The sequence below is a fragment of the Denticeps clupeoides genome, chromosome 3 (genome assembly GCF_900700375.1).
Source record: "Denticeps clupeoides chromosome 3, fDenClu1.1, whole genome shotgun sequence".
NCBI lineage: Eukaryota > Metazoa > Chordata > Actinopteri > Clupeiformes > Denticipitidae > Denticeps > Denticeps clupeoides.
This window is the reverse complement of record NC_041709.1, coordinates 16,318,751-16,335,372: the sequence shown is the minus strand read 5'-3', so window position 1 is coordinate 16,335,372 and position 16,622 is coordinate 16,318,751. Positions and strand designations below refer to the sequence as shown.

The following is a 16,622-nucleotide window of genomic DNA, read 5'->3' as shown; positions in this document are numbered from 1 at the left end:
GTTGGGTGTGGGGTATGGGGGGGCGTAGAAAGAGCACAGGGAGGGTGTGGCGGGGACTTCCTACTGCAGAGAGTGAAGCATGGAGAACAATTCTGGAAAAACATACCAACACCCATCTATTATCACACAGTAACCTGGGGGACAGCATGTGCACCAGTGCAGGGCTCGGCCTTGATGTGGGAGGAAGACTGTGGGATTCACCCTATGAGTGCTAATTAAAGCATGGTGCTAAGTTGACAGAATAGTGAAAGTGAAAGATAAGTAATTGTCATTATGATGCACAGCAAGCACTGCACATAGCGCACACAAATGTGTTCTCTGCATTTAACCTTTCACCCTAGTGAGCAGTGGGCAGCCATGAAAGGTGCATGGGGAGCAGTGTGTGGGGATGTACCTTGCTCAAGGGGACTTCAGTGGTACCTTGGTGGTTTGGATTTTGATTACGGGTGTGCTACTTCACCCGTTAAGCCACCACTGCCCCTAGAGAGATGCCCTGTATGAAGATCAAACTCACGACCTTCAGATTATGAGACTGACCTGCTACCTTCTCTGCTAATGAGGCCTGTTTAAAGAGTAGTGTTTTTCATGATTTCTTAATTTAAATTGTGTTTAAAGTGTCATATACCTATTTAACTCTGTAATAAAAAAAAATTGCCTGATTTTATAGCAAGAGGTGCCTCATGTTCAATGACCAACATTTAAGGCCAGGCTCTGTGGCACAATGGATAGTGCATTGGCCTTCTAGACATTCAAAGACATTCAAAGGTTGTGGGTTCGAGTCCCACCAGAGTTGCTTTATTTGGTGCAGTGGTGGCCTAGCGGTTGAGGAAGCGGCCCTGTAATCAGAAGTTTGCCGGTTCGAATCCCGATCCGCCAAGGTGCCACTGAGCAAAGCACCGTCCCCACACACTGCTCCCCGGGCGCCTCTCATGGCTGCCCACTGCTCACTCAGGGTGATGGGTTAAATGCAGAGGACAAATTTCACTTCACTGACAATCACTTCACTTCACTTAATACATGTTATATGTTCCCATGTTCTGTGTTTTTGTAATTCACAATACAGTGCATCTGGAAAGTATTCACGGCGCCTCAATTTTTCCACATTTTGTTATATGTCACATTTTGTTATATGTCATTTTGATATATATCACAGTCTTATTCCAAAATGGATTCAATTATTTTTATTCCTCAAAATTCTACGCACAACACCCCATAATGACAACATGGAAAACGTTTATTTGATGTTTTTGCCAATTTATTAAAAAAAAAAAAAAAAAAACGAGAAACAAAATGTACATTCACAGCCTTTGCTCAATACTTTGTCAATGCACCTTGGACAGCAATTTCAGCCTAATGTCTTTTTGAATATGATGCCACAAGCTTGACACACCTATCCTTGGCCAGTTTTTACCCAGTTTCACCCATTCCTCTTTACAGTACCTCTCAACCTCCATCAGGTTGGATGGGAAGTGTCGGTGCACAGACATTTTAATTGGAACGAAGCCTATGCTCTGGCTCGGCCACTCAAGGACATTCACAGAGTTGTCTTGAAGCCACTCCTTTGATATCTTGGCCGTGTGCTCAGGGTCATTGTCCTGCTGAAAGATGAACCGTCACCCAAGTCTGAGTTCAAGAGTTTCCTGTCAGTAATTTTAAAGCCATGGCTTGTTGCTGTATGTAAATCTCTTGTGATCAGGGCATCATATAAATGATGATGTAAATCAATAACTCACATGCCAGAAACACATTCCTCTGTGTTTAGTACTGCCAGAGCCAGGCTAGGACTACAAACACCTTTGCATCTGTCTCACCCTGATCTATAACCATTTCACGCTTGACTGAAAGGTGTTTCTCACAAAGGACGTGCGATCTAGCTGCAGTTATTGACCCGGGCCCTCCAGCAGTTTAAAAGATTAAACAGAACTCATTCAGGGTGCTTAATAGCTGAAAAAATGTCATGCATTTAAACCACAATGCAGTTTAGTCAGAATTTTTTTAATGTTTGTAAAGAACGGGAGCATTAATCATGTCTATACAGCAAGTTCCTCACACATGCCCATATTGGTTTTTACAAGAAGAAGTTCATAGCTTTAAGCACCTGAAGTGATTGTTATTGTGAAGCACATCAAGCACAGCACACGGTGACACAACCAAATGTGTCCCCTGTATTTAACCCACCACCCTTAGTGAGCAGTGGGCAGCCATGACAGGTGCCGGGGAGCAGTGTGTGGGGATGGTACTTTGCTCAGTGGCACCTTGGCGGTTCGGGATTCGAACCAGCAACCTTCCAATCATGGGTCCGTTTCCTTAACCACTAGGCCCACCATACTACAATAGAAGAACATTGTGTAGTTTGGTAACACATCATGTTCAAAGCTACTAGAAACGCGTACACAAAAATGGTAGTATGCAAGAGCTGCAAAATATAGTGATGTAATTGACACTCACCAACGCCAAGTGGACATGCTAAAACAAAAACTGAATGAAACAAGACAGCAACAACACACTCACTTTTAAGTTAACTTTTACTTATTACTCTTGTATTGAATAATAACAATTAGGGTTGTCAAGTGGAAAAAAAACAAATTAATGTGCATTTTGCAATGAATTCCTTGTAACTAAAATGCATATTTAAAACCATGAGTGTGGAAAGAAGTTGAGATGGTGCTAGATATATTACTCACCATATTACTATGTTACTTTTAATACCCAAAAACATTCGAATGCAATAAAATTATTTATTTATTAAATCAAGCCTAAAACAAATTGCTAAATTAACCTAAACCTCATTTGCATTTTCCAAAATTGGTCCAACAATTCCCTTATTTCTGCATCCCAGTCTATGTGCTTAAAACAGCAATAAGGAAAAAAAATTATGAATTAATTAGCTCAACCTTACATATTACACTGCTGCATTTCTGTGCTTCTGTGTCTTGGGTTCTGCAATGAGACGAAACTCAGCATCAGTGCTTGTTTTTGGGCTTCAATGAAGTCAGACTATATCAACTAAATGCCATTTTTCATCATAATGGTCTTACTGAACTGAGAAGTTGTGATGCATATAAATGGCATCATTTAAATAACCAATTTTTTGACTCTCATCATCCAGACGACCAGAAAGTCTCACAAAATGGCTCAGTGGAAGACATATCTCAATATGCAGCATCTAAAGTCAGAAGACCTCATGCCAAAAAATACATAATATATGAACCTGCTATATACACTCATAGAGTATTCTGAAATTTTTGCATTCAGAATGCAAAAATTATTATAGAACACACTCCAAGACGTTCCTGGATTAACAAGAACACACTATCTTGGTATGTGATTACGTGATGTGACTCACACTGAGCTATGTGAGGTATGTGATCAGCGCTGAAGTGGTCCTCATGGTTGTGATGTCTACTTTATTACTTATGACAAACGAGATGCTTGCCAGTGACTGACATTTGACATCCATTTTGCCTGAGGAAGGTCCTGGGAGACAGTGGCAAGGCTCTCACTTGCTTGGGGGAGGGAGAAGGAGCCACATTGACAGTCAGCTCACATCACGTCTCCAAACAGCATCACAGCTGGCTCTAACATCAGCGGCACTGGGCTTCCAAGAAAGAGCATCATTCAGCTCCATTTTAACCTCCACAGTGAAAAAGAATCTGAATGAGCATTTATAGTTAATGATAAAATAAAAACATGACATCAATTTCATATTTTTCATTTAAAATTTTCATAATTTCATGACATAATAAAAATGCTGATAACAATGCCGCTCTACCAGAAAGAAAAGAAACCAGAACCTATAATGCAGCGCACTATAAATCCAAGCATCCAGTATGCATTACATATCAGACTGGATGAACACAGTGGTGGTGTGAGTACTTCCATTGTATTTCCATTATATGCAGCTCTGGCCTAATTCTGAATCCCATTCACCAAAGCCTACAACGACCCTTTTCTCTGTACGTTGCTTAAGACACACTAGTGAAAGAAACTTGACCTTGTATATAAAGTGCCTGAAGGAGAAGTTCCTTTCATCTCGTTTGAGCAGTACAATCAAAAAGAATAAAATAATCCACAACACAAAGATTTTTTGAAGATGGCAATGTCCTTGTGTAGTCATTATGTAATCCTAGCAGTTTGTGTTACCTACATTGTTATGAATTTAAGTTTTGCAGTAATTCCACAAAGACACGTATAATCAGAAAATTAAAATGCACAGTGTAGATGCGTAGGCATGACAAACACTATGAAAACATTGTAGTTTTTCCAGTGTTACAAAGTCACAATGCATCCGGAAAGTATTCACAGCGCGTCACTTTTTCTACATGTTGTTATTCCAAAATGGACTAAATGCATTTTTGTCTCAGAATTATACACAAAACACCTCATAATGACAACGTGAAAAAAGCTTACTACATATTGGCAAATGTATTAAATATAAAAAAAACCTAGACAGCAGTCCAGTATAAGACATGTATGCATGAATACTGACTGCTTGGTTAGATGCCTATTATCCTTTCACGGGATAACAAATAAAAGCACACAAACTACCAGTTAAGGTTAGGATCTACGTACACATTGTATAGTGCACTTTGCAGTGAATTTATTTACACTTTTTTGAGCAACACCACAATTTGATGATTTAATATTTTCACAACTTAGGAGTAGAGTTCAACTCAGCTTTTATACTTGTTCTAGGAGGATGCATGTGCTTGTAAAGTGATTGCATTCAGTTGTCGTGTCCTGGTGCCTCCAGGCCACCAGAGGCGGTCACCTCAGTGCTGGTTCATGTGCTAATTGGTCACACCTTTGTATCTTTGCCTCTTATCTTATGTCCTGGTCATATAGCTTTCTTTTTAACATAGAATGGGCCACAATTGTTCTTTCTGTTATGCTTCATGTTAATAAGTGTCATTTGAAGTTGTTCACTTGTGCCTCATGCCCTCACTCTGTGACAACAAAGAAAAACGTGTGGGAGCAAACAGAAAAAAGATATGGCAACGTTTGCTCCTCATCAACATGTGTTATGCAAACGTATGAAAGCAATCTGTGCTGTTCTCAATTTCTCAGTGTCCCAATTTACCCACTGGTTGTAGTGACTCCCTCAACTTCATCTGATACTATGCCTATACCAGTTAAACAGAATTTAATCAGAGTATGAGTGAAATGCTTTTCAGTTCCTTCTTTATGCTTAAACCTAAGATGTCCAATAGCTGAGTTTTAAACCCATATGATCCAATAAGTGTATTGGCCCTGCTTATATACCAAAGGCAAGTTGACTCCCTCAACCATCAGGCTATGTTTTTTAGTAAAAGGCAACTTCTACAATCACTAATTCAATGCTGCAGTTATCCGTTTTCATTTTCACACTGATCCAAATGACAATATATTGCCATGTCTGAAATTCTACTATGTTCATTTGACAGGTTGCGTAATCAAGCCTCAGCTTGAGGAAAAAATTCTCACCAACGTATTATATAAGGCTTTTACAAATGATTGACTTTCCACTGTTTACATTTTGCATGGGACAGATTACCTAATATTTTAATACACCTTGATTAAATGCTTCCTCTGGTGAACAGTCATTATGCTTGAAGCGGAGGGTCAGCCACAGATATTTCAGAGCCCCGCCTGTCGAGTCCTTCTCTAGATACTAGTATTAAAACGGGTCTCTAAAGTGCACTGGAAACTGGCAAACATTAGCAACTTTCTTTAAAAGTCCATTGCACGCTTTTTCCTGACAAGGTAAGCATGTTGGATATTAGATCAGGGTGTACTTAGGATTATCGACAAAATGGAAAGCAGCAAGCCCAATGCCAGCTGTGAGCGAGAGTGGCGCTGGTGCGTTTTTTTGCATTTAAATGGGGTGACGATGCTCAGTTGCAGTAGAATTTACACGGCCTCTGATTTAACGTCATGATTCTACGAGATGCATTGGGATAGCTTTTTTTTGGCTTTTGTCAGCCACCCAGTACTACAGGAACAGCTTGGTTAAGTAATAATAAGTTGCTGTTACTGATGGTTTAAGAAATTTCAATGCATGAAAGAAACCATAAAACCTTGAAATCTTCTACTACTCGTCAGCTTCTCTGTCAATGCTACATTGCACTGCACTGCATGGGAAGTGGAAGTGGACGGTGTGCACCCTTGAACAACAATGAATTATTATCATTTAAATTGTCACTTTGTGCTTCATCATAAGTTATTAAAATTGTATTTTTTAATTGTATGCGTTCGTATTGAGATTCCACTGGCATTCTCAGATCCACAATCCACCTCAGCTTGGCAGGACGTTTCACCAAAAACTGTCAACGTGAAAATCCAACAACACTCATCATGAAGGCATTCGTTTTCATCATGTTTCCCACTTGCAATGCTTGACACACGTTCTTAAGAAGAAAAAAAAACACTTGCGCCTGCCAGCGCAACAGATCTAATATCTAATGCTTTTTTATCCATTTGGCACACAGCAGGATGCAGGAGTTATGTGACAAGGCAAACTTGACTTGGCTCTGCTTTACATACATTCCTTTTAGTGAGTAAAGGCTAAATCACTTACAATCCAGCATGTGTGGTGACATGAGTCCATTACTGCTTTTATGTTATTAGCCTTGCTTTTTATCTGAGCACAAGCCTGTACTGCCCCCAGGTGGACGAATGAAATCACAGTTTTTGCAGGCCAGAAATATGCTGCAGTACGATGACAAACACGATTCACTGATCCATCGCTGTATCATTTCCAGCATTATTTCTCCCAATTTTTCCCAATAAAATCTTTGTTGTGTTTACTGTAGCACTGGCCAGATGGTGACGAATGATAAACCTGGCTCTTTTTACTGGTTGTTGCCATTTACCATGTTGCCATTGCTCAGAGCAGTAAGCAGATGAGTGACATTAACACATACATTTATAGAACCTGAGAGCCGAAGCAGCTGCTGGTAACCAGTGAACGGCCATAGTGTGATCAGTGGGGTCACTTGAGCTCGCCAGTATTCGGGTAAACACACAGCCAGTCACGCACACACACACACACAAATGAATACAGCAGTTAGCTGCACTGAAAGTTAAACATTTTGCTTGCTAATGAATAATAAGAACCGATAATGGAAATTTCAGTGCCCTATTTGCAGTAGTGCTCTTTGTTTACATGAACAATATGTGCGCACTCTAAACAGCAGTTGCAGGTTCGAGGAAACTGATGACTAAACGCCTCCTTGTTTGGATGTGCTGGAGGTTTAGACAGTCTCAGTGTTTGGAAATGCTTGACAGAAATTGCAAACACAATGATGTTAATGCGCATGTCATATTATCCCTCAGATGACCACAAACACAACCTAAGATGTTAATCACAAGATTACAGGAACTGGGGGCTGCACAATTGGGTTTTTCCCATAATAACTTACTCTGTCCTTGTATGCTATACAGTATATTCTGTATTTTTCTATTCTTTTGTATTTAAATGCAACTTTATGCATCTTAATAGATTAAAGGGCTTTATATATAAAAGATGTTTCACTCCAATGAACAGAATGCTCATAGTTGATGTAGTAGCTTTTTCCTAGAAGGCGAGTGAGTAAAGCAGGTACTGGTTTGGTTTATAAATGTGTGCATTTTGGTATATGAGGTGTGCTTCCCTGCTCAGTCACAATGGCTCTTCTTCTCCTTGTAAATGCAACCCAACCTGTTTGAGGAATTGGCAGAATGTTGGCCAGTAATGTTGGAATGTTGGATAAAAAAATGTTTCAGATATGCCATGTAAATAAAATGATGAATATTGTGGATATTGTGAGTTTTTAATATTGTCAATATTTTCAAAACATCAACACTAAAGCCGCATTCCTGCTCCAGATAAAGCTGAACACCAATGCCACATACTGACAGCCAGTGGACCAATCAGCTGAAAGTTCCCTTTATGATGCCCTTAAAAATTGCACTCACTCCCTCACTTTCAGCAACTGCTTAATCCACACTAGCCTAAATATGATTGTAGCAACGTGCATGATGAGCTTTTTTTTTGCATTTGGAGAGCTCACCTGCACCACCTCCTGGCAGAGGTTAGTAGTGCTGTTGTTAAGACAGCTTCACCTTCATTAGTTTACAATGTAAGGGAACACAGCAGTTAAATTATTGCCTGGAAAAAGTCACCTGAAAAATTGTACTATGTATTATTAATGCACATTTTCATACCAATATTGGCCAGAGATTTAAAGTTTTAAGGACGTGGTACCAGCTATTGACTGTAAGTCACTCTGGACAGTGGTGATAAATGCCATAAATACAATATAAATATTTTTGGAAGGAGCAGCTTTTCTGCATTCTAGGACTGATCATATGGATGTTTTCAATATTTTAAAGAAGGTATTGATTGGTAAAGACATCGACTGGGAAATAAAGTTCTGAGTACTGAGTTAATGTAGTTAATGTAATTTAAAAAATCCATGTTTAACTATTGTAATTATAAGTCCAGCTGTTTCAAATAGAGCTGAACATGTCTGTTGTCATTGCTTTGCCGTTTTAATTTTTATTGGGATGTGATCCAGTGTATCCAGCTTTTCAAAACCTTTTCTCTGAAAACCACAGTTGAAAAATAAAAAGTGGAAATCGAGTCGCACTTCAAGGACATTTATTCTTCTACTTTTAACCAAAAGAATGGAAACTTTCCAAACTTACCTTTCACAGAAAAATATGTGTGCAATCTATATATTAACCTTTAAAATGAGGTGGATCTCATAAATTGTAAACCAACTTAGAAATACTTTTCAAAGAACATCATTGTAGTTGTGTTATTAAAAGTCTAGCAGTTCTGTTACGTTCCCTCCACTGGCTCGCAGTTGCTGCCCACATGGGGTTTCACCATCCTACCTCAGAAACCTTGTTATACCTTGCACTGCACCTAGCATTCTGCAACCCTTCAGTACTGCTCGCCTGGTCCCGAGCATAGTTGCTGAGTATTTTCAAATGGCAGCTTAAGACCTTCCTCTTTAGGGAATACTTAGACTGACTTGTAACTTTCTTATAGTCTTACTTATGCAAGGGATAAGGGTGTCTGCCAAATGCCATAAATATAAATGAAAATATAACATAATGTAAGTTTTGTGTTAAGCAAAGTTTATTACGTTCACTATTTTATTAACTGCCATCATAAATGCACCCGGTTCTAACTTATGGTCAAATCTTACATTTCACAATGTTTTTTTCTTTTGCCATTTTTTTGACAGTTACATTTTTTTCAGTCAAACCTGATGTGCAGATGGGCTTACTTAACTTTATCCAAATCCTATAGATCCCAAAAACTAAATATTACAAAAACTAGGTATGGTTTAAGGACTTCAGTATCCCCTTGCAAAGATTTGTAAATGCAGCTTATATTTATTTCTACCTGAATGGATTCTGGACAGGGTATGTCCTGTACCCATGATCAGCAGTAGGGGTGTTAGAAAATATCGATAAAGCAATATATTGCAATATTTTACATTGCAATATTATATCGATACAGGGACATTACTCCACTGGTAGTTCTGTCAAGCGTTTCTTTAGTGAAGTCAGCAGAGAGGTGTATCAGTGTGCGACTACAACCCCATCACCTGTAGATGGCGCTGTACAGCTGGGTACTTTGAATTACTGTTTCAAGGCATTTCAGGCAGAGTGAAATCGCAAAACATGACCAATTACAGCATCTTGTACTTCAGCTCTGCTTTACATTTTCAGTATACTGTAGAATATCGCAATATATACAATATCACAATATATCATGAAATAATTGTATCGTGACCCATGTTTTTAAGTGATGTGATTGTCACATACACAGCAGCACAGCACACGGTGCACACAGTGAAATTTGTCCTCTGCATTTAACCCATCACCCTGAGTGAGCAGTGGGCAGCCATGACAGGCGCCCGGGGAGCAGTGTGGGGGGACGGTGCTTTGCTCAGTGGCACCTCAGTGGCACCTTGGCGGATCGGGATTCGAACCGGCAACCTTCTGATTACGGGGCCGCTTCCTTAACCGCTAGGCCACCACTGCCCCATGTATTGCGATACACATCATATCGTTATATCCTTGCCAATACACACCCATAATCAGCAGTATTGGAACAGTGTGCCAAAGCAAGTATCTAGGTTTTAGATGGGTTACTAATAACTAATGAAACAAATAATAATAACTTTGTATCAGTAACACATTTTAACACAAAGATTAAATAGCTTTTAGCCATAATCACCCCAGCTGAAACAGTGCATTTAATTTTTCAAATTTGTTTTAAATTGAACTGTAAACTAGTATCCAGTATCCAGCTGTAGCTCTCTGGGTTCAGCTCTCGGTTGAAGCTACAATGACTTGCAGCTTGCAGCATTCAGAAAGTAAACTGGAAGAACTTCGGTAAGTATGGTGAATGATAAACTGTTTTATTTCATGCATCATCATTAAATGAAGGGATGCCACCAGCCATTATTATTTGCCATGTTATAATTATTAGCTGTAGTTCTTGTGCCTGCGGAACTTTCAGATTGTCTTGGCAAACCCAGTTCAGGATTGTTAAACTAGACACAATAGGATTAGTTAAATACAAACAACAACAGGTGAATACATTTAGGAAAAGGGCAGAAACCCATGACACCAAAAAAATTGCACACGGACCCGGAGTACCCCAAAGTCTCTACCATGACAATAAAGCAACAGATAGTTTTTAGTGTGGAGCCTTCTGATTCTGATTATGTGTTGCACAGATCTGGCTTGGTGCAAAAAACTAAATGAACCACATTAGAAGTGTAAAGAATTCAAATATGGAAAATAGAAAAATGCAAATTAATGTGATGGCTTTGTCATTAAAATGTAGATAATCAGCAAAACCAAGATTCACACTGAAACACAAAAGCAAAAAGTAAAAGAGTAAAAGATCATAACTTTTAAATCCTCAAAGTTTTAGTATGCTAGAAAGAAATGGTTGTAATTGTCAGTAATCAATCTGGTCAGGCTGCTCAGATACACTGAAAAAATTGGTTCAGCATTATACACTATATTAAAGTAAAAACATTTTTACCATTTACCTAATTTACCATTACCAGACAGCTAAGTGTGAAAGAGCAAACTAATTTAACTACTAGAATGAGAAAAAAGACATTAAAGAAGGCAGGCAGCTGAATGCATGCATACAGGAACAGGATTCACTAACTACATAAATAGAAGAATACAAAGAAATCAGTTCAGAAAGGAGCAAACAATTCTGTTTATTTCCATGTATCTAGTTATCACCATTCACCATTCACCATTCATAAAAGGCTGCCATTGTGTAGCCTAGTGTAGTGGTAGCAGCCTAGTGGGTAACACACTTGCCTATGAACCAGAAGACCCAGGTTCAAATCCCGCTTACTACCATTGTGTCCCTGAGCAAGACACTTAACCCTAAGTTGCTCCTGATTGTAACTACTGATTGTAAGTCGCTCTTGATAAGGGCATTTGGTAATGCTGGTTAATGGTGTAGAATCACTACAGACGGGGGTGCTTCCTTACTCATCCACAAATCCGACATATATTGACCTGAGCTACAATAATCCAGGAGGATTCTGTAATGAAAGCCTCATCTGCTGTCTAAGGTGTCTATGGTGAATTTATGATAGAAGCATAACATTTACATTGCATTTACATCTACATTACATTCATCAGACACCCTTATCCAGAGCGACTTACATTAGTTACAAAGACAGTCCCCTTGGAGCAGCTCAATGGTTGTTAGTGGGGTTTGACTACGTGGCCTTTTGGTTCACAGGCGGGTGTTTTACATACTAAGGTACTACCACAATGCACCCTGCAACTTCTGTCATCACACTGGATCCTGATACATCTGAAAATAATGCAGCAAGTCTGAATGCAGCAAGGAGCAGATCACCCTGAGCATTTTGATGCATGGTCCTGACAAAAGAGACCCTGCCCTTACATTGTTGTTTGAAGATGGACTGGTGTAGTGAAGGAGTCAACATAGCCACAGTAGAAAAGATGAAGATAACAGTTTGGTAGCAATGGCGAGTCTTGGACACAGGAATGCAATAATTCGAGAATCAGTCAAGGCGATTCTGCAAGTGGGGAGTGAGGGCAACCCAAGTGTGATAACACTGTAGCACAAATTGTAAAATCAATCAGTTTGAAGGAAGGTTCAAAGGTAATGAATGACGCTGGAAAACGTCAGTTTTAAAAAGGTTAAAAAAAAAATTCTGTTTACTTACCGCACTGAACTTTCCACATAGCGAACCAATAAGTTGTTCATTAACATTACACATTACTGATTCTCCTGAACTAATTAAAGGCTGATCTTTGGACAAGACGTGCAGGCGGTCAGCAAGAGGGATCACACGCGTGCCACCAGCTAAAGTCCAAAACTGAACGCTTGTCTTGTTGTGAAGCCCCCCACCCCCGTTGCGTTAGAAGTTTTTGTTGCATAATTGACACAAGGACTGGTTGAACCTCAGCTTACCGCGTTACAGATAATCTCTTTCTGCACACACTCACAAGGTATAAAAACTGTGCAATGTTCAATGGCAGTGCATTTTATTTCAGCGACCCAAAGCCATTAATTCAGTACAGATGGTGACATTATCAACACAGAAAATGTCACTTCTAAGAGAAAAGACCTCAATAGAGTGTCGAAGTTCCAGGGTGTTTAAGTTAATTTACATTAAAATGTCATCAGCACTTAAAACAATGATAGAAGCTAGTTTTTCTTTATCTAAGATTTATCTGTTCCCCTTGTCTGATACTCCCTGACCTTTGTCCGGCCAGACCAGGTGGGTGGAATCCCACTGCTCATGTTTTACAATGTCACCTGGGATTGGCTGACACCTCCCCACACCCCCTGATGTCAGGCTCCATTCTGTGTCAAAATCCGTGCAAAACTTGATTGCCCCCTTCCACTGCTGTCTGGTCCCGTATCGCTTTGCTGGATTTGTACACCGCACTCTCAAGAACATGTCTGACCGTGGAGCCTTTGACACCAACGTGATCACCCTCACCAGGTTTGTGCTGGAGGAGGGAAGAAAAGCGAAAGGCACAGGAGAACTGACCACCCTGCTGAATTCCATGTGCACAGCCATCAAGGCAATTTCCTCCGCTGTCAGGAAGGCAGGACTTGCGAACCTGTAAGTGTGTGTTAAATTCTTAAATGTATTCAATTTTAAGGAAACTTGCTGTCAACTGCAGTCATTTTTGGAGTGTATGGATAGAGATTATTATCTGTTGAGATTAATATTATTTAATGGTTTTCACGCTTACATTTATGTTATTTACCTGATGTCTTTATCCAGAGCGCCCTATAATCAGTAGTTACATGGACAGTCCCTCTGAAGAAACTCAGGGTTAAGGCTTTGGGGTCTTCTGGTTCACAGCCAGATGTGTTACCCACTAGGCTACTTACTCACTTCCTCCCTTTTTTTGTCAGTTATGGGATAGCAGGGAGCACTAACGTGACAGGTGACCAGGTGAAGAAGCTGGACGTCCTGTCAAATGATCTTGTCATCAACATGATCAAATCGTCCTTTACCTCCTGTGTGCTTGTGTCAGAGGAAGATGAAAAGGCTATCATTGTTGAGCCAGAGAAAAGGGTTGGTGGTACCCCTTATTTCCAGAGGGCACCATGTCTTGTGCTCTCATGCTTGATTGTTTTAGAAGTCTTGTTTTTTTTGTCTTTATACCTCTTTTTTTCAGGGCAAGTATGTGGTATGTTTTGACCCTCTGGATGGCTCCTCAAACATTGATTGCCTTGCATCAATTGGCACTATTTTTGCCATCTACAAGAAGGTAAGAACCATGTTCAATTTCATATCCAAGCAGATTAAAACAAACACACGTATATACACAATGATATCCACAGCTTATAAAATAAGCTGTCCACATAAACTTTAATAAATGAAAAGAATAAGAATAGTGTAATTATCTGATTATTCAACATTATCAAGTCATAAATACACCAGCCCTAAATATGTTTTATTCATAAGACATTTGTATTCGTATTCTCTGAGACTAAGAATGTTGTCTTCGTCTCAGACAACAGATGATGAGCCCACTGTGAAGGACGCTCTGCAGTCAGGAAGGAACATTGTTGCAGCAGGTTATGCCCTCTATGGCAGCGCCACCATGTTGGTGCTTTCTACAGGTCAAGGTGTCAACTGTTTCATGCTCGACCCAGTAAGTCTGAAAACTTTTTTTTATATAACTGGCTTGCATAAAGTAAAATATATTCAGTCAGACATGCCATTTTTTTGTTTTTTTGCCATTTCTAGGCCATCGGGGAGTTCATACTGGTGGACAAAGATGTCAAAATAAAGAAAAAGGGGAAGATCTACAGCTTGAATGAAGGCTATGCACAATATTTTTACCCAGATGTCTCAGAATACCTCAAGAAAAAGAAGTTCCCTGAGGTGAGTGTCACATGTCAGGAGGTTGATGCAACTCACACAGTGATCATTAACCAGTATAACCACTTAATCTTACCATCTTATCTCTAGAAATGCCAATATAGTATTGGTTGTATTTAGCTCAAACAAATCCAGTATATATTCATTTATATCAATATATTTTTGACAGTTGTGTGATGATTTGGGATCAAATTCCATCATTTTTTAATTTCTTCTGTTGCGCAGGATGGCAGTGCCCCCTATGGTGGGCGATATGTTGGTTCCATGGTGGCAGATGTACACAGGACTCTGGTGTATGGTGGCATATTTTTATACCCTGCTAACGTCAAAAGTCCCAAGGGCAAGGTAAGAGTTTGAAAATGTTGTGGGTTAGAGTGACGCGAGTGTGTGTTTAGAATGATAATTTTAAAAAAATGTATCATGTTACCACCACATTAAGCCTCTAGATGGCAGACACTGCAAATATTAATGTGGTTTGCAGAAAGACCAGAACAAAAAAAATGACCATAAACAAGTTTAGTCTGTGTCATGCAGTCATGGTCACGTCAGCCAATTAACCTGTTAATCAAATTCTTACAGATTCTTACATACAAACTAATCTGAGACCAACCATCCTACTACAATGAAATCTTACTGGGGTTTTATATGTTGGTAGAAAAGACTGCTTTTAATCTGTTCTCCCTGATTTCCTGAAGCTGAGACTGCTGTATGAGTGCAACCCCATGGCGTACATCATGGAACAGGCTGGCGGAATGGCAACCACGGGGAAAATGAATGTGCTTGACATTCACCCTGACAACATTCACCAGCGCGTTCCCGTCGTGCTCGGCTCCCCAGATGACGTCAAGGAGTACATCTCCATCTTTGAAAAACTTTCCAAGTAAACTGGAGACCGGAAACAGCGACAATCCACTTCAGAGGGAGATTACAGCAGCAATGGGGAGGATAGATGAGGTCATGAAAGTTTCAGTTGTTTAAGAGTGTAATACTGAAAAGTATTATATCAACCCGGCAGCACAATCCTATTTATTGCCTGACTGTCACATCCAATAATACCACAGCCATTGTGTTAAATGTGCAAATGCTGCCCTGTTCATAGTAATGATGAGCTGCCAAGAACATCAACAAGATGCCAGCGTCAAAAAAACGTAGTATAATGTTCAAGGGTGAAATGAACATTTAATAAATATATACTTTGTTTATATTTATGTGTTTATACTAAAAATATTCTTTGCTGGTTCTTAAAGGAAGATGGAGGGCAAATAACTGAGCAAAGCCTCATGATTTATTATTATTATTATCAGTATTGTTTTTATTTTGCTACTTGTCTCGATGTGCAGAGCAGTTGATGTGCATTTGTTAATGTGTCAACAACGTAGATATAACTTTGTCTAATAGTTTGACTTTGCTGCAAAGTGTGTTAACACATCCCACCTCTGAACTACCTTCACTGATGGCCATCACAGGGTAAACTATAGCCCCAAGTGACAGACACCAAATGCTGGTGGCTTCCAGGGCTGCCATGTGACAGTATCTCCCTGTACATGTCAACATTTTATTAATACCAGAATGGTCATCTCAATCATATAAATTTGACTACAAGTAAACTTGAGAAATACCGCCCAGAACTTTCAAACGGATAATATTAAACACACAATCACATTACATGCTGAGTGCAAACTTTCTCTGGACGTAATTTAATCCCAAGCCAAGCAGTGTCCTTCGACCTCTTTAAAGACTCTGCTGCATGGTGGATTCACTGCTGAAGGTGATGGTGAAAGGACGCTGAAAACAGCCCATTCAGCATGAACAAATGGGGACATGACACAACGACTGGGAAGAAGCTTGATGCAATGCAGTTCAATCGGGGTCAACTTTTACAGAAGCCAAAATCGCACACAGTATACACTACCAGTCAAGAGGCACCTACTCATTTGTGGGTCTTGTTTTTTTTTTTTTACATTTTAGAACAAAACTGAAGACACAGACGTAGCAAGCAGTGCTGATGGCAGCATTTCGCACTCTTGGTATCTCTCCATCACCTTAATTTAGACAAGGGGGATGAAGGTCTTATCATTCCTGATGACAATAGTGAAAAAAGCAGTCATGCTCCTGCTGTTCGGGTAGAAATGTGCAGTTGTGACACTCATTTAGTCTGCTGAATAAAGGTGAAGAATAAAATTGTGTAAATAGAAATTCTACTTTCATGATGTAGTGAAGTGA

At 39.6% G+C, this 16,622-nt stretch overlaps 1 protein-coding gene and 1 non-coding gene across 2 annotated transcripts; both read left to right on the top strand.

Annotated features, from left to right (window-relative positions):
* Nucleotides 1-707: 707 nt before the first annotated feature.
* On the top strand, nt 708-793 carry trnar-ucu (transfer RNA arginine (anticodon UCU)). Its single transcript is given in 2 exon segments — nt 708-744; nt 758-793. It is a non-coding gene; the product is annotated as a tRNA-Arg (tRNA).
* A 12,094-nt stretch (nt 794-12,887) lies between these two features.
* LOC114786243 (fructose-1,6-bisphosphatase 1-like) lies at nt 12,888-15,601 on the top strand. The gene is made up of 7 exons (XM_028973202.1): nt 12,888-13,124; nt 13,424-13,586; nt 13,690-13,782; nt 14,029-14,169; nt 14,265-14,402; nt 14,625-14,744; nt 15,095-15,601. The coding sequence occupies exons 1-7, from the start codon at nt 12,955-12,957 to the stop codon at nt 15,281-15,283; spliced, it is 1,014 nt and encodes a 337-aa protein (XP_028829035.1). The 5' UTR covers nt 12,888-12,954; the 3' UTR covers nt 15,284-15,601.
* The last annotated feature ends 1,021 nt before the right edge of the window (nt 15,602-16,622 follow it).

What these genes read in the sequence shown, in the direction of transcription:
- LOC114786243 (XM_028973202.1), top strand. Translation starts at nt 12,955, where the DNA reads ATGTCTGACCGTGGAGCCTTTGACACCAACGTGATCACCCTCACCAGG. An exon ending in AAGGCAGGACTTGCGAACCT is followed by an intron (nt 13,125 to 13,423) that starts GTAAGTGTGTGT and finishes TTTTTTTGTCAG; the next exon opens with TTATGGGATAGCAGGGAGCA. An exon ending in TTGTTGAGCCAGAGAAAAGG is followed by an intron (nt 13,587 to 13,689) that starts GTTGGTGGTACC and finishes TCTTTTTTTCAG; the next exon opens with GGCAAGTATGTGGTATGTTT.